The sequence below is a fragment of the Nycticebus coucang genome, chromosome 18 (genome assembly GCF_027406575.1).
Source record: "Nycticebus coucang isolate mNycCou1 chromosome 18, mNycCou1.pri, whole genome shotgun sequence".
Classification (NCBI taxonomy): Eukaryota; Metazoa; Chordata; class Mammalia; order Primates; family Lorisidae; genus Nycticebus; species Nycticebus coucang.
This window is the reverse complement of record NC_069797.1, coordinates 24,896,944-24,923,336: the sequence shown is the minus strand read 5'-3', so window position 1 is coordinate 24,923,336 and position 26,393 is coordinate 24,896,944. Positions and strand designations below refer to the sequence as shown.

The 26,393-nt window shown below is 40.0% G+C and overlaps 1 protein-coding gene across 2 annotated transcripts in view; it reads left to right on the top strand.

The window, feature by feature from the left end:
• The window catches only part of KIAA0753 (KIAA0753 ortholog), a 58,913-nt gene that overhangs the window by 30,709 nt on the left and 1,811 nt on the right, over positions 1 to 26,393 (top strand). Inside the window, exons 13-18 of one of the 2 annotated variants that reach the window (XM_053568534.1) lie at positions 6,412 to 6,490; positions 7,443 to 7,535; positions 11,008 to 11,193; positions 13,332 to 13,413; positions 17,807 to 17,927; positions 18,473 to 18,697. In XM_053568534.1, the coding sequence (XP_053424509.1) occupies positions 6,412 to 6,490; positions 7,443 to 7,535; positions 11,008 to 11,193; positions 13,332 to 13,413; positions 17,807 to 17,927; positions 18,473 to 18,697 (786 nt within the window). The remainder of the gene's footprint in view (positions 1 to 6,411; positions 6,491 to 7,442; positions 7,536 to 11,007; positions 11,194 to 13,331; positions 13,414 to 17,806; positions 17,928 to 18,472; positions 18,698 to 26,393) is intronic. The other variant, XM_053568535.1, reaches the window with a different exon arrangement.

The window sequence follows — 26,393 nt, the reverse complement described above, 5'->3', positions numbered from 1 at the left end:
AGAGTCATCAATCTCAGGTTAGAAGGACTGTGGTTGTATCATTAGAGGGCCAAGATTATTTTGTCTTGTCATTGAGATTTCAAGTCATACAATCACAGAATCTTAGGATTTGAGGGATCTTTTTCCCTTAACTGATGCTTTCAATCCCTTTGCACTATCTTCATGAAGTCACTGTCCAGCATATTCATACACACCTTCTGATGGGGTCCTCACTACCATCTGAGAGATCCCTTCTGGGTCATCTATAGCTATTAGAAGGTACAGCCTTAGATTGTGCTGAACTTTGATTCCTTATGACTCCTACCCACTTGTCTTTTAGGCCCCATGGCAAAAGCTTAATTTCTTATGCCCTATTTATCCCTTTGAGTGTTTTTTCATTAAAAACTAAATATAGCATACACATAGAAGAACAAACTAAATGTGCATGTATAATCCAAAATATTACTGAATGAACACCCATGCACCAGTACCACAAGCTAAGAGACAGATCATTGCTGCTACTGCGTAAGTTTCCAGTGTGTCCCTCCATAGTTGCATCACCTCCCCCCCACCCCCCGAGGTAACCACTATCCTGATTCTTGTGTTAATCTTTTCATTACTCTTCTTCATAAAGAGTATATAACAATATATTGTTTAATTTAGAAAACTGAGAAACAAGCATAAACCTGAATAAGGCTGAATAAGGAAAGGGCAATCTGGCTGGTATTAGATGAAGACTCTCAGGGGAAAGTAAATTGAATAGACTCTGAATGGTGATCTGAATTGTGCCTGCCTCCCTGAGAGCCCTGTCTCAGGAAGTCAGTGAGCAAGGTCGTGTATGAGTACTGGCAAACGTAGGGCTTACCACTTCTGGAGGGGCTGTGTGGGAACCAGGTCTGCTAGACTTCAGGAAGAAGGCTGGTGGGAGGAGTTGGGTTATCCCGTAATGCTTCTGTGGGGGTGAGATGAGTGTCTTCACAGACAGCAGAAACTTCATCAGCAAAAGGGCAAGACAAGCCAGGAATCTAGGCCAGGCTTGCTTGTGTGGTTAGAGTTCCTGTTTCCCATATATGTATTTTTTTTTTATTGTTTTTTCTGAGACAGAGTCTCAAACTGTCGCCCTGGGTGGACCATGGTAGAGTGCCATGGTGTCATAGCTTACAGAAACCTCCACCTTGGGCCCAAGTGATCCTCTTGCCTCAGTTTATCTATTTTTTAGGAGAGACAATGTCTCACTTTTGCTCAGACTGGTCTCAAACTCATGAGCTCAAGCAATCCACCCACCTTGGCCTCCCAGAGTGCTAGGATTACAGGTATGAGCCACTGCGCCCAGCCCCATATATGTATTTTTTACTCTTCCTCAATTTACTGGCTTGTTTTGGTGGAGCATGTCCTAATTTAGCTTCTTGAAAAAGATGAATGGGAACTAAATCTTTTGAGATCTTTGAACTCTAAAAATGACTTTGTTTACTAATAAACCTACTATTCTCATATTTGTTGGTAGCCTTACTGTTGATATAACTCTTAATTGAAGAATATCTTTATTGGGTATTTTTAAATTAAACTTTTTTTCATGAGATAATTGTAGAGTCACATAAAGTTATAATACAGAGAAATCTTGGGTAGCCTTTACTTAGTTTACCCCAGTGGTAACATCTTGGGAAACCATAGTATCGTACTGTAACTAGGACATTGACATTGATACTGTCCAGATACAGAACATTTCCAGCACCACAGGGATCCTTCCTAACGCCCTTTCATAGGGAAGGGCATTAGGAGAAGTAGGTAGCTACACCTGCTTCTCTCCTGCCCCTCTGCTGCTTGACTCAGTAACCCCTGGCAACCACTCATCTGTTCTTCTATCTGCAGTTTTGTTATTTAAGGAGTGTTATGTAAGTGGAGGTATATAGTGTATAAACTTCTGGGATTTTTTTTTCCTTATATATTAATAATTCTCTGGAGGTTCCTCGGGTCATTGCACCTATCAGTAGTTCTTTCCTTTTTGTTGGTGAGTAGGATTCCTGGTTAGATATGCAATAGTTTGTTTAACCATTGGCCTGTTAAAGAACATCTGGGTTTTAGTTTGGGGCTATTATGGATACAATTTCTGTAAGTATATGTGTGTAGGTGTTCATGTGAACGTAAGTTTTCTTTTCTTTCGGGGGTAAATTGCTGGGTTGTATGATAGTGATATGTTTTGCTTCCTTAATCCAACTGCCCTACTGTTTTCCAGAGTGGCTGTCCCCAGCAGCACTGCTTGAGGGAGCAGATGGTCTGCATTTTTGCCAACATTTGTTAGTGTCACTATGTTTTCTTTTAGATCAGCGGTTCTCAACCTGTGGGTCGTGACCCCTTTGTAACAATGAAAATACATTGTGGCATTAGGAAGGTTGAGAAACACTGTTTTAGATGTTCTGGTAAATATGGTATCTCACTGTAGTTTTAGTTTGTATTTCCCTAATAGCTGATGCTGTTGGACTTTTCATGTGCTTGTTTGCTCTCCGCTCTTGGCTGGGATGTGGCCATAGGTTTTTCTGTGGTATGTGGCTACAGCAGGGCAGTTATTTTCTGAAGGTTTTCCATCTTCCTAGGTTGCCCCTTTATTTGTCCTTTGGCTAGAGAGAGCAGGCTTTTATTAAGGTTTTTTTTTGTTTGTTTTGTTTTATTTTGGTTTTGTGCCTCTTTGAGTTTCTGGTTGCTGGCTCCTCGAATACCTAGTTTGAAATATATGAGGCAGAAAGAAAACTCAGGGAACTCAGCACTATGTCATTCTTTGGACCCCAGTGTCCCTAGCTGGTCTGCCTTCTCTACATCTTTCTAAGTCCACTTATGTTTGTTTATATTTAATGTTCAGAGTTCTTAGATATATTTAACAGGAAGAATAGGGGAAGGAACATTTATTCCAGAAGCAGAAGTCTGATCAGTTTTTAAAGCATTGTTTCATTGTCTTGTTTTCAATAAGAAATCTGAAACCTACTTTTTATCCTTCTCTAGAAGCTCATACATAGACTCTTCTTTCTTTCCAGCATTCTGAAATTTCAGAGTGATAGGAGTTGGAATGGGTGTATTTTCCTTCATCAGTGGACTTTTTCAATGTGACAATTTATGTCCTTCAGTTCTGAGATTTTTCTTTTTGCTTTATTTTGCACTTGTTTCTCTTCCCTTTTGTTCTTTATTATCCTCTCTGAAACTCTTGTTCCTTGGTGTTGGACTTCTCAAATTGATCTTCTGATTTTCTTATTAGTTTTTTCCCTATTTTCTTTCTTTCTCTCTTTTCTTCTTTTCCTCTCTGTCCTTCCCCCACTCTCACCCTGCCCCAGTAGGAGATTTTTTCAAACGTATTATAAAATCTGCTTATTGAGTTTATCATTTCTGCCATAGCATGTTTAAATTTTAAAAGCTCTGTTATATTCTCCAGACTTCTCTTACTTAATAGTCTCCTATTCTTCTTTCATGAATACAATGCAATTATCTTTGTCTGAGTATGTTAATAATAGTTTCTTTCTCCCCTTGCCTTATATAATCTCTTTCTTTTTCTCCCTCAGTTATCTAGTACTCCTTAGCTATCTTCTGATGTTTAAATGGACTCTGAGCGTGTGGGTTGGAATTAGTATTTTAGTTCTAGGAGTTTCCCCCCCTACCTTTTTATTATGGTATAATTTACATGAGGTAAAATGCAAGGAATTTAAAGGTACATTTCACTGACAAATGTATATACCTGGATAACTAAAAACCATCATCAAGTAAAGAATATGGCCATCTACTAAGAGAGCTCCCACATGTCCTTTCTGGTCATTCCCTACCCCACCCCACCCCTCTCCTTCACAGAGGCAGCTACTTTCTGATTTCTTTCACTGTAAGTGGTTGTGACTCTTATTGGACTTCATACTAATAGAATCATCAAGGTCTACTCCTTTGTTTCTGGCTTCTTTTGCTCAATACAGTCTTTGAGATTCACCCATGTCATACATGTATCAGTAAGTTTATCTGTGTTATTGCAGAGTAGTTTTCCACTGAATGACAACACCACATCCTGTTTATTCATTCTCCTATGAATTAACATTTAAGTGGTTTCTCATTTTTATTTAGTATGAATAAAACTGCTATAAACATCCTATATAGGCTTTTTGTACAAATAAGCTTTCATTTCTCTTGGATAAATACTTAGGAATAGAATTTCTGGGTCATAGGTTACATAGCCATTTAACTTTATTAAACTGGCCACATACATTTTCCAGAATAGTGATAAATTTTTTACTCACACCACTAGTTCCACATAATCATTCCAATATTTGGTGTTGTCAGTCTTTTTAATTTTAGTCATTCTGGTGAGAAGGTGGTAGTATCTCCTGTGGTTTTAATTTGCATTTTCTTGAAGACCAACAGTAAGGGGCACCTTTTCTAGTGCTTATTGTGAAGTGTCTTTTGGTCCATTTTTATTCTTTTTTCAAATTATTGATTTGATTTTTTTGTATTTGCTAGATATGAGCCCCTTGCCAGATACATGTATAGCAAATATTTTCTCCCATTACTGTGACTTGTCTTATTTTTATTTTTTGTAGCTGTGGGTTCTCACTGTTTTTCTCAGGCTGGTCTCAAACTCCTGACCTCTAGCAATCCTCCCATCTCAGTTTCCCAAAGTACTGGGATTACAGGCATGAGCCCTGTAACGTGCCTGGTCATTGCCTGTACATCTTTTTTTTTTTTTTTTGTAGAGACAGAATTTTACTTTATGGCCCTTGGTAGAGTGCTGTGGCCTCACACAGCTCACAGCAACCTCCAGCTCCTGGGCTTAAGGCGATTCTCCTGCCTCAGCCTCCCGAGCAGCTGGGACTACAGGCACCCGCCACAACGCCCAGCTATCTTTTGGTTGCAGTTTGGCAGGGGCCGGGTTTGAACCCGCCACCCTCGGTATATGGGGCCGGCGCCCTACCGACTGAGCCATAGGCGCCGCCCAGCCTGTACATCTTCTTAAATGGTGTCTCTTGAAGACCAGAAGTTTTAAATTCTGATTAAAACAAGTTTATCAATTTTTCCTTTATGGTAAGTCTTTTTTGGTGAACTCTCTTAAGAAATCAATGCCTATGTTGAAGTCTCAAGGATATTGTCCTATGTTTTCTTTAAAATGCTTTATAGCTTTAGCTTTTATTTTTACGTCTATGATCCATTTTGAATCCATTTTGTGTATGAGATGTCTTGGGATATCTGGCTCTTTGGGGACCAAATATGAAAGGATTAACAAACTTGCACTTTAGGGTCATCTTGGCAGACTGCTTGTTAAGGACCTTCATGTGGATCATTAGCTCTTTCCTTTGGGGCAGGTCAGACTGACCAGAGAGTAAAGTTCTGGATGTCAGTGTCCTAGGAGCTGAGTGGGGAAGTTAGCTGTGAGTCTAACTGCTCAGCATTCTGCATGCCACAGGATACCCCTCTTTTCAGTGTGGAACCTACAGCCTCAACTGTGATTGACTGTCAAGAGACCCTCTAGAGCAGGCATCCTCAAACTTTTTAAACAGGGGGCCAGTTCTCTGTCCCTCAGACCGTTGGAGGGCCGGACTATAGTTTAAAAAAAACTATGAACAAATTCCTATGCACACTGCACATAACTTATTTTGAAGTAAAAAAACAAAACGGGAACACATACAATCACACCGCCTCATGTGGCCCGCGGGCCGCAGTTTGAGGACCCCTGCTCTAGAGAATAAGCAACTAGACTTCTCTTGGAGTTGGAGTTAGGCAGTTCCCTAATTGTGTGAACTAGGGAAAGAAGCCTAAGGGTCTAACTTCTCAAATATCATTTGACTTTTGTTTTCAATTTTTAAAGCTGCCCCCTCCCAGCTTAGCCCAGGCCTAGATATAGCTGCTGCTAATAGTCCATGTGCTTGGTTAAGTCAGAAGGGCAAATTGTGCGGGTTCTTGGTTTTTCACATTACTGGCCTAGAAGTGAGCTTTCTCAGGTCAGCTAAAGTAGGTATATCACTTTTGTCCTTTGTTTTCCTGCACTGTTTTTTATTTCTCCTGTCTCTGTGGGTTTATATCTAACTCTGCTACTGTTTTAGTAGGGTTTGGGGAGGGCACAAAATTAGTTTCTTTTATTCGGTCTTCTTTAGCTGTTTAAAGGCAACCACTATCTTTTCAAAGTGTACTCAGTGCCTAACAGGCTTCTTCAGATCTCTGCTAAACCCCTGTACAGAAGGCGAGGTCCAGGACCAGTAGTGCTGCATCAGGAGAGTTTCAGGCTTTACTCAGACCAACCAATTAGAATCTCTGTTTTATCAAGATCCCCAGGAGATTTGTGTGGCTATTAATGTTTGGAGAAGCTCTTTAGTTTTTATAATCATTTGATTTTCCTTCATTGGAGTGATAAATAAATATGCAAAATAGGATATCAAGATGCTTTGGATTTTAATTTTCTATTTCATTTCTAAATAGTGTTTCTGCCACCCAGTTAGCAGACAAGGTTGAGGAAGCAGTTCTGGATCGTTTGAAGCCTCTCTTAGTCACGGCCCAGGTAATTTGGTTCATCTCATTTTCTCACCTTTGAGGAGTTCTGCAGTGAAAGAATTAACTACACAGGTCACAATGATTCTTTGTAGGACACCCCCAGACCACCACCCATTATTGATCTGTCTCCATTGTGGGGAAGGGGGATAGACATAAGAGGAAGAATCCCACTTTTGAAAAAGGTGAAGTTGTGGTTTGGGGAGCAAGTATAGATTGCACTCTCCATTCCCAGTCAAATACATCTGTTTGTGATGTTAGCGTTCAATTAATTGCTTCCACTTTAATGTTGTGCCCTTTTACTTCAGTGGTTTGGAATGATTGGCTCTGTTTTTCCAAAGGAGAGAGATGTTAGGACAGCATCTATGCATGAATATTATCTTAAAGATGAAATGACATACGTCTCACCAGCAGGTTGTGCCATCCTCCTATAGGAACTAAGCTAAATTCTATAGCCAGACCCTGGGGAGCTCCCTGTAAATAGAAACAGTCTCGTTTGTATGAATGAATAGATGAGGCCACAGAAGAATATTATAAAGTAAAATGGAATGAATGCTATTCTGGGTCCCTGAACAGGCCACTGAACTTATGTATATCTAGTTTGAGAACTGGTAAATTATTATTAGTCCATGGAAATCTCAGGAGTACAGAGCTAAGGAAGGATCTTAGAGACAGAATTGTCTAATTTCCTCACTGTATCACTGAGGAAATTGTAGAACAGAGAAGTTGAATGACTTGTATAAAAAGCACACAGCACTCTGACGTTGTTTACAAAGTTGGGGAAAAAAGAGCGGAAAACCAAAATCAACACATGGCACTTATTTTATGAAGACAAAGGGCTTTGAATTGCTGCAAAAAGCCTAATGTGGCTAAAGCTGATGAATAGTTCACACAGAAGTTATTTGTACTAATGTGAGCTGTAAATTTTTATAATCCATGAATATATTTCTCTGTTTTAATAGAGAGTCAATTCCTCTGCAGAAGCAAATAATCATTTGAAGGATGGTTCATCAGTGAACACAGCGCCAGCCCAGCCTGCACGGGAGGTCTGTGTGGTGTGTGTTGATATTCTGGCATTTGTGCGTGATAATGTCTTCATTTGTAACGAAAATGGCATGCAGATTACTTTGAAAACACTAGATTATCCTACTCGAGAAGGGTGAAAATTATTTTTCACATTTGGCATGTTGATTCTTACCTTGTGTATTTAGCATTATGACTTAGATTGGCCTTGCAAACAACGCACAGAAATCTTTAGAGCCACTGTATTCCTTAGTGGCTCTTTATCTCTTCTCCTGATGACAGAGTGTGGGTGCCCTGGGTGGCCCTGGACATTGATGGCTTGTGGCAGAAGAATAGCTGCCCTCATTTCCTTTCATTCAGCCTAGTTTCATTCATTACTGGCCTAATTTCCTTTATACTTAGGCCCTCATATTTATTGTTAGGCAGGCATATTTTGAGTGCCTAATTTGTGACTAGTATCTGGCCTAACAGAAAGAAAAGACAGCCCAAGGGAAAAAAATAAGAACATTTGAGAAAAATAAAACTATTTTGTTGTTGTCTACCCTGGACTCTTCCTAGGGAAGACTTGTTTTTAGTATTTGTGGGAATGTTCCTACCTTGCCTAGGCTTAGGCTGAAGAGTGAAGGTACAAGTTACATTTATTTAATCTTTGTGGAGATTGGAAAGACCTTTATTGCGTTTGTTGTCCAGAGCATGTAAAGGGCAGAGCAAATAAAGAGATTTCAAAGTTAGAAGGAACTTGGAATGAAGTTCCACTCGTCCAATGACCTTAGGAACAGGAAGAAAATAGGTTTTGAGACTATATCCCTATTCTAGTTCTTTTTGTTTGTTTGTTTAGCAGTCCCTGTCTGAGTTTGAACCTGCCACCCCCGGTGCATGGGGCTGGTGCTTTAACCATTGAGGTGCAGGCGCCCAGCCCCTATTCTAGTTATTAAGCAATATTTTAGCTACAGATTTTCATAATCTCTGTGAATATAATTTTATCATGCTCAATATTTTGCGACAAATTTTCCTGTGAGGTGAGGATTCTAAGACTGGAAGCTAAAAACCTACATTTAGCCTTTACGAATTTTCAGGTATGCCATGGCTTGGGGTTTTGTGCAGCATAGTAACTAAACAATATTTTTTCCTCACAAAATAATGAAGCTAACATCTAACCTGGGGAAATAATTCCATACTGCATTTTAATATAAAAGAAAAATGAAGTGAATATAAATGCTGGCAGTGAACTAGACATATTTGAATATAGCTAGGAATGATCAGCCTTATATATAAAACAATTGTTTTATTGGCATTAAATGGTTTCAATTTATTAAAAGAAAAAAGTAACTAGTATTTAGAATTTGGGGGCTGTTGCTAAATACCAATATATTGCAAAGAGTTTGCCAGGCAGCACCATCAAGAGTCAGTGTTTAAAAAGAAATGAATAAAAACAACTCATGGAAGTTGGCATGATGAAATAGAAAAATTTTAACTATGTTAATTTATAGAAGAGCTGTGGGACCTTTAACACAAATGTTCAGATTCTCACCTATAAAATGGAGAAAACATTTCCAAGTAAAATATAGCTCTCAGTAGATTTACTACAGACAGGATGATCTTTGCCATCAGGAAAAAAATCTCTCGTAAGGGTCCTGTGACAACACATTTATCTGTTACTGCTACCATTGTCCTTAAGTCTGCACATGAAATATATTTTCCCAAATGGATGAGATTTTTTTTAAGAGTTAAAGATTATATATACATACGGCAAAAAATTCAAATAATTCAGAGAAAGTATTTCTTTGTAAATATAGAAAGTTACACCTCACCACAGATACCCCTTGCTGTTCTGTATCCTGCTTCTTCCTTTCTGGTGCTCTTCCTATACCAGCACATTGAGACCTTTCTCTTTTTAATGGCACATAGTTGTTTTTGGTATGCCATTCTTTAAAGATAGGAAGTATACACATACGCACATGGAAACACATACACATATCTTAATTAACTAGACCTATGTTATTGGTTGTCTGTATATTTTTTGCAACTTTATTGGTTATTCAACTTAATTTTTTTTTTGAGACGGAGTCTCACTATGTCACCCTCAGTAGAGTGCCGTGGCTAGCTCACAGCTCACAGCAACCTCAAACTCTTGGGCTTAAGCGATTCTCTTGCCTCAGCCTCTCAAGTAGCTGCGACTACAGGTGACCGCCACAACACCCAGCTATTTTTTGGTTGTAGTTGTCATTGTTTGGCAGGCCCTGGCTGGGTTTGAACCTGCCTGCTTCAGTGTATGTCGCTGGTGCCCTAGCTGCTGAGCTACTTAATTTTTATTTCTTTAACTTTGATTAAGCTTGGACATTTTTTTTATATCTTTATTGACCATTAATATATTGTCTTCTGTGATCTATTAAAATATTTCTTAAATTGTCATAGCTGTAACCATCCATCGAGTATCTTACTTCACAACAAGTAAGTATCCCAGCTAAGTATCCCAGCGTGCAAGCTGTCATGAAATCCTTACAACTCTGAAATATAAGGTTATTACTTCCATAGTACAGATGAGAAGATGGAGGCCCAGAGAGGTTAAGTAAACTTGCCCAAAGTTGTAGGCTTGAGTGGGCAGAACCAGGATTTAATTACGGAAATGTCTCATTCTATAGTCTTAATACAATTTCCTCAGCAGATAATCTTTGCAAAAGCCTCTTTCAGAGCAGATTATAGGCATCTATTAGAATTAAGAGAAATACAATATAAAAATGTGTTGTGAACTGTAAAGTACTTTGTAAATATAAAGGATTCAAGGTCAAGAAAGGCTGGCCAGGCTCTCCCAAGTTATAGGTATAGAGTCTCAAAGACAAAGAATCCTGAACTTGTCATGAATAGACTTTTTTTTTTTGAGATAAGCATCTCACTCTGTTGGCCAGGCTAGAGTGCTGGGACGTCATAGCTCATACCAACCTGAAACTCTTGGGCTTAAGCGATCCTTTTTGCCTCAGCCTCCCACATAGTTGGCACTACAGGTGCCTACCACAATGCCTGGCTAGTTTTTCTGTTTTTAGCAGAGACATGGTCTCACTCTTTTTCAGGCTGGTCTTGAACTCCTAAGTTCAAGCAATTTGCCTGACTTAGCCTCCCCAGAGTTCTAGGATTACAGGTGTGAGCCATCGCACCTAGCCACTAGACTCTGGAATGTGTGATATATGAAATGTCGGACACTCTCCTAAATATAGCAAAAGGAAGGTAGTTCTACCAACTTGCAAAATAGACAATAGTGATAATTTACACAGACAATAATGGTATTATTTGGTTAATGCTACTATTTAAATGACTGTTATAAAAATTGTACTGATATTTTTGCTTTTGATATTTACTGCCTTGGGAGAGGTTTGTTTTAGCATAGAAAGTCTGCCAGTTGGACCAGTATGCTGCTGTTTTATTATGGTCAAGCAATAATATTAAAATTTTTCTGTGTCACCTTTCCACATGGCCCCCCTCAACTCCACCCCCCGTCCCGTTTTGTAGGCTACAGCTATTGATTCTAAATCCAATAATACTCATCAGCTGGATGATTTTTTGGAGGATACTGCTCAGGAGCTCTGGGCTATGACTCATGCTAAGATCTTGGGATCTAAAACCTTAGCCACCTTGGAGGACAGCAAGGACAGTCCAACTCTGGAGATCATGATGCTTCGAATGGAGGAAATGGAAGTAAGGTCTGGGGCTCCTGGTCTGGTTTGCCAGTGGGGGCTGGCCTCAGCCGAGGGCAGCAATTCATGCATCAGAGTCACATGGGCCTGTTTTTCAGTCTCAGCTCTGCTGCCAGCAAGGTGTATGACTTTGATATGTCACCCTCTGATAAGTGGGGAGTTTTTAAGGATAAAACGAGGCCTAGAATATTCAGTAAACTATCTGACATGTAATCCAGTAAGTGATCTTTTTGTAATTTTCTTTTTCTTTTTTTGAGACAGAGTCCTGCTCAGTCACCCAAGGCAGAGTGCCATGGCCTTAGCCTAGCTCACAGCAACCTCAAACTCTGGGCTCACGCAGTCTTCTGCCTCAGCCTCCTGAGCAGCGGGGACTACAGGTGTGCGCTGCCATGCCTAGCTAAGTTTTCTATTTTTAGTAGAAAAACTAAAAAGAGAGACCCTGTCTCACTTTGCTCAGGCTGGTCCCAAACTCCTGACTTCAATCCTCAACCTCTCAGAGTGCTGGGATTACAGGAGTGAGCCCCTGCACCTGGCTAAGTGATTGTTATTATTACCCTCTGATATCATAGATACGTGATTCCAAAAACACTTTTGAGGCCAGGGCCTTGTCTTCCAAATGGGACCATAGGCTTTTTCATCAGTCTTGTAAGTACCGTACTGTTGCCTCTTCTACCCTGCCAGAGTGTTACTCTATCAAATTACAAATAATGTTGCCTTCTTTTATTTCCGTGATACTACTTTACCCTGCCTAACCCCTGGATTGTTCAGGAAATTGAGGCACAATAAGGAAGTGAGTGATATGGCTAAGGTCACAAAATAATTCCTGGCAGAGCTAGGATGAGAATCCAGGTCTCCCAATTCCCCATCCAGTATTTTCTTTTTTTAAATGCCAACAACAGCTTTATTAAATTTAACTGAATGACATTTCTTTTTTTTTTTTTTTTTTTTTAATTGTTGGGGATTCATTGAGGGTACAATAAGCCAGGTTACACTGATTGCAATTGTTAGGTAAAGTCCCTCTTGCAATCATGTCTTGGTGTGTGTCACACTTTATGGGGGCAAGACATGATTGCAATATTTTCTTTTTAATTACATCATAATTAGGGGCAGCGCCTATGGCTTAACAAGTAGGGCACCGACACATATACTGAGGGTGGCAGGTTCAAGCCTGGCCCCGGAAAAACTGAATATAGCCGGGCGTTGTGGCAGGTGCCTATAGTCCCAGCTACTTGGGAGGCTGAGGCAAGAGACTCACCTAAGGCCAAGAGCTCGAGGTTGCTGTGAGCTGTGACACCACGGCATTCTACCGAGGGCAACAACAAAAAAAAATTGCACCATAATTAAATCTGATTTCTGCTTTGCTGCTAAGTAGAAACATCATAGGGAAGCCAGTTTTTTGTTGGGTTTTGAATTTTTGGGTTTTTTTTTTTTTGAGACAGAGTATTACTTTGTCCCTTGTTGCCCCAGTAGAGTGCTATTGCATCATAACTCACAGCAACCTCAGACTCTTGGGCTCAAGTGATTCTCTTGCCTCAGGCTCCCCAGTAGCTGCGATTACAGGCACCCACCACAATGCCTGGCTACTTTTAGAGATGGGATCTCTAGCTCGGGCTTGTCTCCAACCGGTGAACTCAGGTGATCTGCCCACCTTGGCCTCCCAGAGTGCTGGGATTATAGGCGTGAGCCACCACACTCAGCTGGGTTTTGAAAATTTAAAGATAATGTAGTTTATTATATTCTTGTAATCAATTTCTCCTTCTTAGGGATAGCTGTGTAGATCGGAGATATCCAAAGCAGTAGCCATCAGCCACATGTGCCCATTGAAATGTCTGTTAATTAAATATAAACACACTTCAGGTGATGTGTAGTTCATGGCTACTGTACTGGACAGGGCACATACAGAACATTTCCATCACTGCAGCAACTTGAGTGGATAGTGCTGGTCTAGAGTGCAGCTATGTTAATGCTTCATTTTATTGTAGACTTTGCCTCATGAACTAATTACTTCCTGGCCTGGTAGATGCCTGTTTCTGGCAATGTGTCTGTATCTGTTGTGTCTGGTGAACTTTTCCATCTTTTAAAGTTCTGGTTTGTTATGAAGCCCATTTTTTTCTCATAAATTAAACTTTATTTTTAAAGAAATACCAGGAGACAGTTCGCCAAAGATATAATAAAATCGTATATGCTGATCCTCATATTTGGATACAAGAAGGAAAAAAAGGTAAATGTTTCACATGTATTATTCTCCAGCATCTTATTCTGAAAAATGTAAAACATGCTACAGAAAAGTTGAAAAAAGTGTGCAGTAAACATTCACATACTTACCTTTTGGCTTATACAGTTAACATTGTGCTGTATTTGCTTGATCATGTATCTGTTTATCCCTGTATCCATCCATCAAACTCATCTTACCTTTTAACTTCAAATTAAGTTGTAGATGTCAGATGTCACTGCTAAATATTCAACATGCATGTCATTAATAGAGCATAATATTTATTTATAGTTCTTTTTTTTCCTTTTGAGGTAAAATGTACATACAATAAAATGCACAGATACTGTGTCATTTGGTGGGTTGTGACAAATGGATACCCGCTTGTTTAAACCTCCATCAAAATTTAGAACTAACACCTCAAAGTTCCTCACACCCCTTCCCAGTCAGTTCCCCACCACTCGGCAACCCTTATGCCTTTTTAGTTAGTTTGGACTGTTCTCGAACTTTATATAAATGCAGTCATACAGCATATACTCTTTTGCCTGGACTTCTTTTATTCAGCCTGGTGTTTTATAGATTTGTCTATGTTGCTTATTTCCTGTTGCTGCTGTTAACAAATTTAAGTTTATTAATAAGTTTAAGCTACAAAGGTAGTGCTTAAAGCACACATTTATTCCCTTAAACAGTTCTTGAGGTCAGAAGTCTAAAGTTAGTTTTAAAGGACTGGTGTTGGCCGGGTTAATTCATTATGGAGGCTCCGGGGGAGTGGGGGGATTGGGGGGATGGAGATCTGTTCCTTGTTTCTTCCTGCTTCTCAGTTTTGGGCTAGTGGGAATAAATCTGCTATGAATGTATTTATGTATAGTTTTTGCATGAACATAAGTTTTTATTTCTCTTGGGTAAATATCTAAGAGTAGACTTAACCAGGTCATAAGATAGGTGTGTGTTTGACTTTCTAATAATTGCCAAACCCTTACCAAAGTGGCTTTCCCATTTTACAGTGGCATCAGTGCTCCCATCTATATTGAGCTGTTGCTCAGCATCCTTGCAGGCAGGGACGTTGTCAGTCTTTTATATAATTGTAAGCATCCTAGTGAGGGGGTAATGGTATCTCATGGGTTTAGTTTAATTTTATTTATTTATTTATTTATTTATTTATTGTTGGGGATTCATTGAGGGTACAATAAGCCAGGTTACACAGATTGCAATTGTTAGGTAAAGTCCCTCTTGCAATCATGTCTTGCCCCCATAAAGTGTAACACACACCAAGGCCCCACCCACCTCCCTCCGTCCCTCTTTCTGCTTCCCCCCCATAACCATAATTGTCATTAATTGTCCTCATATCAAAATTGAGTACATAGGATTCATCCTTCTCCATTCTTGTGATCCTTTACTAAGAATAATGTCTTCCACGTCCATCCAGGTTAATACGAAGGATGTAAAGTCTCCATTTTTTTTAATGGCTGAATAGTATTCCATGGTATACATATAGTTTAATTTTCTTATTGAATAATATTTAAAACCTTTTCAAGTGATTATTTAGCTATTTGTATAGTTTCATTTGTGAAGTATCCAAAATCTTTTGTTCATTTTTTTTTTTTTATTGGGTTGTCTTTTTATTTTTAAGTTGTAGGAATTCTTTATATATTCTGGGTATAAGTTCTTTTTTTTTTTTCTTTTCTATAAAAAGCATTTTTTCTTTCTTTTTTTTTTTTTTGAGACAGAGCCTCAAGCTCTCACCCTGGGTAGAGTGCCATGGCGTCACAGCTCCCAGCAAACTCTAACTCCTAGGCTCAAGTGATTCTCCTGCCTCCGCCTCCCAAGTACCTGGGACTACAGGCGCCCACCACAACACCTGGCTATTTTGGGGTTGCAACCGTCGTTGTTGTTTGGCGGGCCCGGGCTGGATTTGAACCCACCAGCTCAGGTGTATGTGGCTGGTGCCTTAGCCACTTGAGCCACAGGCACCAAGCCTGGGTATAAGTTCTTTGTCAGATACATATTGTTTTTTTAAATAAGTTTAAAGATATATACAGGGTGGATATAAAATTTGCCTGCAATTTAGAATGGTTTAACATAGTAAATTGCACATGAACTTTATGTCTGCCCTGTAATTCACCCTTTTAAAGTATATGATTCAGTAGTTTTTAGCATATTCCCAAATGGCCAAATTCCCAGTATGGCCATCACTACTAATTCCAGAACCTTCATCCCTAAAAAGAGATCCTGTATACATTAGCAGTCATTCCCTATTCTCCCTTTCCCTAGCCCTGGCAGTGAGTAACCCACTCAGATGTTTTGCTAATACTTTTCCCCATCTGTGACTCACCTGTTATTTTCTCAAAGGTGTTATATTATGAACAGATATTTTTAATTTTTATAAAATCACATCATATTTCGTATGGTTTTTGCTTTCTATGACCTAATAAATCTTTACTTACCCTAGAGTTGAAAAAAGATTCGAAACTTGATAGTTTTTATGTTTAGATTTGTGATCCATCTTGACTAAAAGTTCGCATATGACTTGGGTAGAGATTGAGGTTCCTTTTGGTTTTCCTAGTGGACATGCATTTCTTGTAGCATCACTTGTAGGTAAGATTTCGCTTTTCTCTTCACAATTTATACGTGTGTATTTTGGCTACTTATTTGTTAGGAGTGTTGCTTAAATTCTCTTTGACCCATGCTTATCGATTACGCCTTACTCAATGAAAGGAGGAGAAGTTACCTCTGAAGGAAATTAAGCACTGTAAATGCCGTGCTTACTAAGATGTAAAGGACAGTGCGGGTATAGAGTGTTTACAACATCAGCATATAGCATGTAATTACTTTAAAAGGCAAGTTTGGAGTTTTGTGCTAGAAAAAGTATTCTCCTTGTCAGGTTTTGACAGGAAGATGAGCAGTCTAAACAAAACTTTGCTTTGTTCCTTTATGCGCTTTGTGTTTTCAGGCACTCCAGTTTTTGCTCATGTTCTCTCTTCCTTCCAACCCTTCTTCGGCCTCCATTTCCATCCTCACGTAACAACTGAGTTGTTCTCCAAGGCCTTCCTCATATGACCCTACTCTGCCTGTGCAGCTCCCCAGTGTCCCCATACTGGAACTTTGTTCCCTTCCTCTCTGTTTGCACATGAATTCTCACAGCACTTTCTGGCATGTTCTCCCGTGTGTTAGAATGGTTTGTGAAGGTGTCTTCCTCCTCCCAAGTCAGCCACAGATTCTGTGAGGCCAGAGAGTTTGTCACAGTCAGTGTGCCCTCACTGCGTCTGGCAGAGGGCTGCGCAGCCAGGGCGCTTCTCATTGTGGTTTAGTCGGTCAGTGGGCATTCTAGCATCTTTTTGTGTGGAAAAGGATGAGGAAAGGCAGACATTGAAGGGCAATCTGTTTCCTGGATACTTTGGCCTTTGGCCACAAAGTTAGGTTACATCATGTATAAGACAGTCCTACAGAGGACTTAATGTTCTCTTTTATCAAGGATGATTTAAATTATTAGTCACTATCTGTGACTCTGCAGATAGTCTAGGTATGCACTTAAAAGGAGCTCTTTAGAACACTAAGAACTGAAATGAATTTTTGGACACTTCCAGAGTCATAAAATCATGGTAAGAATTGTTTCCACTGGTTCTGCTTGTTTGTTTAATTGAATCGCAAAACCAGATTTTAAGTGGTCTTTGGAATGTGCAGCGTCTCTGTCTCTTATCCTCTCTACGAACAATAAAATTGAATAGTTTTATAAAGCTGACTTATGCAGTGTTTCTGACAATAAGAAATCATAAGCATATAAATGTGAGTTAGAGAAAATTGTTTAACATATAGATGCTCCCTACTTACAGACAAATTTTCTCCCTATACTTGAAATATATTTAAAAGTATAAATAATGTAAAACTCAGAAGAGCTGTCAAGCGTGCTTGTTACAGTTAATAAGTTAATGTTTAGACTATCATCATGCACATTTTTCCAGCAGTGCCCAAAGACAAATTAAGTCAGCTAATTAAGTGTTCTGGTGTGAGTGATTTTTTTCTTCTTCAGTAATCAAAGCATTTAAAGGTCAAAAAGTAAACCCAACTGCTTAAGATTCCTTGAGTGGCTGGCTAGATCCTAATGGAACGCTCATAGCCTGAGGCTTTGCATAGACCTCTTCAAAAAGTCTTCTCAGAGCAAGCAGAGGCTTTGCAAAGAGTTCACTATTTCTTAAAACTGATTCCCTCATTGGTTTATTTCTTTATCACTTTTAAATTCACCTTACCATTTAAAACAAGGGCATTTTTCCCATTGCACTGCTAGCTAAGCCCATGGTACTTAAGAGACTGACATGTGACTTCCTTGCAGGTTTGGCCACTATGACAGCTCCAATATGGATGCTGACTTTTCTTTATATGCAGTCGTTTTATGCCTCTCCTTTTCTAGACCAACAGATCCCAGCAATAAGTGAAAAGCCTTTGCTTCCTCATCCAATCATGATCACAAAGACAGTAGCTCAAAAGGAACCAACTGTGAACATTGTGTTAGAAAGGCCCTGCAATGGCAAGTAAGTGGCGCTGCACTGGTTTCCTTCTACCTGGTTGCCATTGATGTTGTTAAACTTTGAATTCCTTCAGTTTCTGAAAGACAGAGAAATTCTTATTTTGAGCAAGATCTTGCCAAACTCTAAGATGGATCAGTAAAATAACATGTAAGATTGTGTTGCATCCTAAGGAACTTCCAGTATTCAATAACACCTTTCAGTATTCAAACACATGTAGCTGTTTTATATTGTTGAAAGCAGCACATTGGTACATACGGGTTACACTGATGGTAACTGCAAGGTTTACTTTATTAACTCTTGTCTTAAGGGACAGGTGTTCCTGTCATGTCAAGGGTTGGTCTAGCGTTAAAAGGGAAACAGTAAATGGTAATAGGATGTTGAGTTTTGTTCAGTGTGATAAAGAAAAGTGAAGGTGAGTCTTTGGTTATCAAACTACGAGGGCACCAGCCCCAGCCAAACTGCAACAACAACAACAAAAACTATGAGGGTAAATCAACAGCCTAGCCTTGCTGATGATCTTGAATGCTTTCATTTTTATTTGTTCTCAGTTCCTTGGATGAAAGTGTGGGAACAGAGGAGAGATCAGAGAAAAGAGAGGCTCCCCTTCTCTCCCTTGCAGAAGATTCTCGACAGAAAGAAGGCCAAGCTCTCCTGTTTGTCCCACCGTCTATGCGGCACAGCATTGGTGACTACTGTAGCCGTTTTGAGCAGTATCTCCGGATCATATCACATGAGGCCATAGGCTCTTTCAACCCATGGCTGATAGCTGAAAGGTCAGTAAAATGTTATGGTCCTCTGTTTAGGAACCAGGTATCAGAAAAGCTAGAGAAAGGACTAAAGATCTCGTTCCATGCTTTGGGCCCTGGAATTCTGATGGTTGTTCTTGGGCTAGTGCACAGGCTTTCTCTGCTAACTGCTTGTTTTCAGATGCAGAAGCCTGTACAACAGCACAGATGATGCCACCAAGAGCGTGCTGTGCAGCCTCCCCTTCCTAGGGGGGTGGGTAGCCACTTTGGCTGCCATACCAAAATACCATGGACTAGGTGACCCAAACAACAGCAGTTTGTTTATCATAGTTCTGCAGGCTGGCAAGTCTAAAATCAAGATGCAGGTGGACTCAGTGTCTAGTAAGGGCCCTCTTCCTGGCTTGCAAATGGCTGGCTTCTTGCTGTGTCCTTGTGTGGCAGAGAGCAAGCTTGGACCTCTCCTCTTCCTTTTATAAGAGCTCTACCTTCAGGACCTTATCTAAACCTAATTATCTCTCCGAAAGGCCCCTCTGCAAATAACATCACATTAGGGGTTAGGGCTTCAACGTAGGAGATTTTGGGGAGACACAGACATCAAATCCTAACAACAGGGGTACAATATTCGGGAGTCAAGTCAGGGTTGGTTTTTATTAATGAGGGTGAATGGCCCATCAGAGATCACAAAACATTGCTGGGCAGGAAATAGTCATGACCATGAAATTTTCATGGTTGAGACAAACTTGCCTGACTTTACAACATTTTCTTTAACCCTTCTTCCCCCTTTTTGAGTTACCTCTCTTGAGAAAGGTAAGAATAATTTTGTAGAGTTATAAAACAGGATCTTCCAGCTACCGAATATTTGAAGAATGGTAGCCTCCTTTTATGTACAAAATTCTTAATTAAAAGATACGTGTAAATCCATTCTTTTTAAAATAGGGCCCAAATTTTAATTCCTCATGGGTCTCTTCTCATTATTCTTGGCAAGATATTCTTCAATATTGGGCGGCACCTGTGGCTCAGTCGGTAAGGCGCCGGCCCCATATACCGAGGGTGGCGGGTTCAAACCCGGCCCCTGCCAAACTGCAACCAAAAAAAAAAAAAAAAAAAGATACTCTTCAGTATCAAGTTAAGTAATATACTACATTTCTTTCTTAAACAAGTTTTTAATATATTCCAGGCGTTAATAATCACCTCTTTTTTATTTGCCTATCTTTTATATTCTTACTAACTTCCCTCACACACTAGCCAACAGCCTCTCAATATAATTTTCCTTGTGATCAGAAATATCAGTTACTCTGTTTCTTAACCGCAACCCTTACTCTTTTTCTTGAGACTGTGTATCCCGGGATTTCCTTTTTTCATCACTCTGAGCATTGGGTTATCTCCCCCCGTGTTAGATTTCTTACTTTCAGTGCCCTGTCTTCCTATTTCTTGGTTTACTCTCTTTGATGGAATATATGTCGGTTTGTTTATTGGAAGAAATTTCTTTTTTTTTTTTTTTTTTTTATTTTTGGCCGGGGCTGGGTTTGAACCCGCCACCTCCGGCATATGGGACCGGCGCCCTACCCGTTGAGCCACAGGCGCCACCCGGGAAGAAATTTCTTAAGACTTACAAGTTTGAAAGTGTTTACCTTCAAGCTTGATGGATAACTTGGCTGAGTTTAAAATTACTGGGCATTTCCAAAGAACATACACCTTCCTTCTTTTGGCGGGGGGTGGAGAAGGGATTGTTACTTAGTTGCCAGCAGTAGAAGTGGAGATCAGTGTAACTGTTTTGCAAATTTTCTTTTTTTTTTTTTTTTTGCAAATTTTCGACCAGTTTCTTCATTTTCTGTCCCATACTTCATGTATTCTTACTTCCTGAGAGCTTTTGCTGATGTTTTGGAGGACAAATCAGTTTGTTTTTTCCTTGTCGAGAGTCTCCCTGCAGATTCTTAGGTTTTAGCTTTGTATGCCCTCTGTCCTGCTGAGTCAGCTAGAATTCTTACCTGTGCTGCTTATCTTCTGAAAATTTCAGACATTTCTCATCTACTTTTGTCTATTTTTAAATCATTGTAGCTGTATGTATTTGTTTATGTATTTTCTTCTATTTAAGTAGGATTTTGGGTGGGATCACTTAAGTGATTATCCTGAGACTAAAGTCCTGAGACATCTCTTTAATCTGTAGTCCCCCTTCAAAGTATCTGAGACTCTTTGGTTGAGATACACATTTGTCTTCGCATGTGCTCTGAAGGATTTTTGGAGACGAGAAGACAGCAAACCTGACTTGTGTGTGTTAACCCAGTGTCCTGTAGCATACTTACTCCCATCACCTGTCTGGATCAGTTAGGCTAGCAGGCACATGCGGAAATCCACCAGTAAGCCAAGGAAGATAGCCTCTCCTCTGTATGTTCTTGCCTCCTGATAAAATGATAACATCTTGTTCATAGTTGTTATATAGATATAGGGAAAAGCTCCCTCAGCCCGTAAGGTATATTAGGCTAAAGTATAGAGGACAGAGCTATTAAAATATACCTAGAATTTTACAGATGTTTTCCTCTGCTATCCTTTGACCCCAAGTAATTGTGCATCTGAATATTCTACCTCTCTTTTATTTTTTTGAGACAGAGTCTCACTTTGTCACCCTTGGTAGAGTGCTGTGGCATCATAGCTCATAGCAACCTCAAACTCTTAGGCTTAAGCGATTCTCTTGCCTCAGCCTCCCAAGTAGCTGGTACTATAGGTGCCCACCACAACACCCAGCTATTTTGTTGTTATTGTTGTTTAGCAGGCCCAGTCTGGGTTCTAACCTGCCAGCCGCGGTGTATGGAGCCGGCTCCCTAACTACTGAACTACAGGTGCTGAGCCTTTATCTCTGTTTTTTGATCTCTTCTGTTTTTGTTTCTTATTTGAATGTTCCAGAGATGAGGGTTGTATTGATCAGATCTTGAAATAATACCCGAAGACAGTTGACTTCATCCGATAGCTTCTTGAGTAAGGCAGTAGCTAGCTGAGTGTTGTCTTTCTTTTACTATCTCTGTTTTCCCTTACACCTGAAAAAACACTATTCCAGTGATCAGAGTAAGCAGATGATACAAACTGGATGCAAATAAAAGAGTGACTGTGAAAGCAAACGCTTAAGGGTGATAATGCTTTTGATGAAGGCAAACTCTTAAATTAAGATTCCTGGTTTGAAAAATACTATCCGGAGACTTCTGGTTAAAAGGACAGATTGAACATACATATTTTTCTCTATTGCTTGTATTCCTATCTAATTATACACCAGTGAAAGGCTAACAGGCATGAAACTATAAATGACAGCAAACAAGAAATATCAATAAAAATTTGTGAAGTCAAGAACTAAATTTATCTGCACAGAAGAACCTTAGTAAGACTCAGGAATTGGAAGCTTCAGGTGCTTGTGAAGGTGTGGATACAGCTGAGCCAGAAAATAGGTGAGGTTGAAATTCTCACTCTTGAAAATCAGCAGACAGCTGAGATGGCCAGATATTTGATGAAGACCATGGAAGGAATATGCGCTTTTATAACAGATAAGAACTCTGAGGAAGCAATGCAGGGAGCAGAATAAAACATCTAAAAACAAACAAACTAGAATTAATATTCTTAATAGAGAACTAACTAAAGTTGCTGTATCTTGAAAAAGAATTAGATACTAAAGAAGGAACTTTTGGTTAGGCACGGTGGCTCACACCTACAATCCTGGCAGTCTGGGAGATGGAGGTGAAAGGATTTCTTGAGGCCGGGAATTTGTGACTAGCCTAAGCAAGAGAGAGAAATCCTGTCTGTACAAAGAAATAGATAACTGGGCGTGGTGACTGCACTTGTAGTCCCAGCTACTCAGGAGGCTGAGGCAAGGAGTTTGAGATTGTCGTAAGGCATGATGACACCACTATATTCTGTGCACTCTGGTTCAGACAACAGAATAAAACTCTGTCTCAGCAACAACAAAGAAAAGAAACTTTCCAAGAATTAAAAAAAGGGGTGGTGCCTGTGGCTCAGTGAGTAGGGTGCCGGCCCCATATGCCGAGGGTGGCGGGTTCAAACCCAGCCCCGGCCAAACTGCAACAAAAAAAAAAAAAAAAAAAAAAAGGCTCGGCACCTATGGCTCAAGCAGCTAGGGCGCCAGCCACATACACCTGAGCTGGCAGGTTCAAATCCAGCCTGGGCCTGCCAAACAATAACGGCTGCAACCACAAAATAACTGGGTGTTGTGGCGGGCGCCTGTAGTCTCAGCTACTTGGGAGGCAGAGGTGGGAGAATCGCTTCAGCCCAGGAGCTGGAGGTTGCTGTGAGCTGTGATGCCACAACACTCTACCCAGGGTGACAGCTTAAGGTTCTGTCTCAAAAAACCAAAAAATTAGAAATTAAAAACATGATAGCTGAAATGAATTTGCTAGAAGGATTCAATGAAAAAAGCATCTTTCAGAAAGTAGAACAAAGGATAAGGCATTAGGTAATAGAGAAGGAAAAGATTTTTTAAAATTAGAGGGTTGCTCTAGGAGATCCAACATCTAAATAATAGGGAGTTCCAGAATCTTGGCAAATGATAAAAGGAAGAATGGGAAATTACCAAAGAAATATTATAAAATTTTGCAGAAGGCTGTTAGTCTTTAGATTGAAAAGATTCATCAGTTTTCCACTGTGAATGAGTGAGTGAATGAATGAATGAATGAATAGAACAGAACACACCATGGCACGTCACTACCAAAAGGAAATTTGAGCATCCCACTGAAAGGAGAAGATGACAAACGATTCAGGAGAGGGAAAACTGGACACTTAAACAGGAAAGGAGACTGGCCTAGTGTTTCCTGCAGCAGTACTGGAAGCTAGAAGATAATAGTGCATACTTCCAATATATAACCTATAATTTCCTGCTCAGCTAGTTATCAATTAAAGATAAAGACAGCATAAAAACATTTTTAAGCATGCAAAGTGTCCACAAATTGAGAGCCCATACACTGTATGCCACCAGTGACTTGACATTTAGGAAACTTAGACTCTGCTATGGGCTTCCAGAAAAATGGCAAAAGCAATCTCCAGGAGAAGAATTCTGCAGTGAGCGTGAAAAGCAACTAATCTAGATAGAGTAGGGTCAGAGGACTCCAGAGGGAATGGCTCCCCAAGAGGAAAGGCAGAATAGAGAATGTTGGGAAAAAAAGAAGAAAGAAAGGAAAGGAAAACAGATACGTTACCTGACATGTTAGAACGTATCAGGAGTACCTTTGTATTTCTCTCATGGTTTGGGGGTAAATTTGTGATAGGAATGTAGAAAGTGAAGCAACTATGAAAATGAGGTAATCCATTTCTGGTAATGATGTTCTTGGTAACTTGGACCACCTCTCCCCTGTATTAAAAATAAAACATATATACTTGAAGGCATTAAAATGTCAAGGAGGTAATGAAGAGTAACTGGGCCAGGAAGTTGGAGCAGACAGAGACCGGGAAGCTTAGCCCATGGTTGGGTGCTGGGGAATGGGTTGCCGAGGGCGACACGCAGTGCTCTGACAGCCTTGTCAGATCAGAGGACAGAGAGTGCAGTCAGGATTGCCCAAGTCGGGGAACTGGCCTGGTGAACCTTCCTGGCTTTCAATCGGGACCCCAAAAGACTACACTCTGAAAGTACAGATGATCTGGATATAAACGGGCTCTCTCAAGGACTCGGCTCAGCTCCAAATTAGCTCAGTTGCTGTGATTGGATTGAGTTGATTCTAGATGTTAGTGCCCTTCCCCCGGCACCACACAATAGCAAACATAAATTTTCTTTGGAGGAAAATAACGTAATCTTTAGGGCTCAACTTATTTCTATATGTCTGATAAAATGGTGAAAATAACTAGGCTATAGAGCGTCAAGACAAGAGCAAGAAGAGACCGACAGCATCTCATTAAAATAACTGTGCCTAGTGTGTTCACGGAAATAAAAGATGCAAATTTGAATCTTTGCAGAGAACTGGGAAGAACAAAATCCAAATGTATTTTTTATTCTAGAATAAAAAATACAATTTCTGAAATGAAGAATCATTGGATGGACTCAATGGCAAATTAGACGTAACAGAAGAAAAAACTGGAAACTTGGAACATAGGATGAAAGAAAATATACAAGAGTGATGCATGGAGCACACACACAAAAAAAGGAAAAGTAAAGAAAGGGTAAGGGACATCGAGAATAAAGTAAGAAGGTTAGAGTCTCAAAAGGAGGGGAGAGGTAATGAGTCAGAGCATCCAAAGAGATGTGGACTTTCAGTTTCCTAAAGAAGCAAAAGATAGGTAAATATATAGACTCTGGAAGCTCCAGAAGACCCAAGTAAATAAAAACAGAACCCATTCTTGGCCTTATCATAGTATTGTTAAAAATCATAGACAAAGAGAATATCTAAATATCAGCTAAAGGGCAAAAAAAAGAGAAAAAGAAATAAAAACAATAGATGCTGGAAGACCTGGCATATCTTTAAAAGTTCCAAAAGAAAAAGCTACCAATTGGGAGTGCTGAGCTCAGTGAAATATGTATCAAGAAGGAAGGTGAGAAGAGAGTTTCCACATAAACAAAGCTGAGAAAATATATTACTGGTAGACCTTCACTATAGGGAATATTAAAAGGACATTTTCAAGCAAAAAGAAAACAGTCACAGATGGAAGGTCAGGAATATAGAAAGACATGAATTTTTTTTTTTTTTTGTAGAGACAGAGTCTCACTTTACCACCCTTGGTAGAGTGCCGTGCCGTCACAGGACTCACAGCAACCTCCAGCTCTTGGGCTTTTGCGATTCTCCTGCCTCAGCCTCCCGAGCAGCTGGGACTACAGGCGCCCGCCACAACGCCCAGCTATTTTTTGGTTGCAGTTCAGCCGGGGCTGAGTTTGAACCCGCTACCCTCGGTATATGGGGCCGGCGCCCTACTCACTGACCCACAGGTGCCAAAAGACATGAATTTTTAAAAAGTAAATATGTAGGAAAGTGAATACAATGTAATACATATGTAGCAATAATGTCTTTATGGGTGTGTGTATGTGCATATTAAAATACACAATAACAATAGCCTGTAAGTCAGGAAGGAGATGGAGGCTTAACACCCTTAGCTCAGTGGTTAGGGCGCCAGCCACATACAGCAGGGCTGGCAGGTTAGAACCGGGCTCGGGCCTGCTAAACAACAATGACAACTACAACAACAACAACAAAAATCCACCTGGGTGTTGTGGCAGGTGCCTGTAGTCCCTACCTGGAGCTACTTGGGAGGCTGAGGCAAGAGAATCTCGAAGTCCAAGAGTTTCAGGTTGCTGTGAGCTGTGACACCACAGCACTCTACCGAAGGCGACAAAGTGAGACTCTGTCTCAAAAAAAAAAAAAAAGGAAGGGGATGGGGTTAGTGTTATTGCATCATCTGAGAAAAAGGTAAAAATATCAATTAATATTAGGTGTTTGGTCATGGATGCTGGTTGTATTCTAGGGTAACCATTAAAAGAATAAAAGTGTGTATAATATCTAAGTTAATAGAAAATCTAAAAGAATAGAACAAAAAAAAACAAAACAAAGAAACAAACAGAAAATACCTAGTATATATCAGAATAAGGTTAAATGAAAAATGACCTCGTATGCCAGTTAAGACAAAAGAGTGCCAGATTAGCAAAAACCAGCACCACAACAAAAATACCCTGGAGTGGGAATGGGGTAGAAGGGACGGCAGAGGGAGTGACACTTCTTTGCATTTACCTTTTTTGTGTAATGCTGAC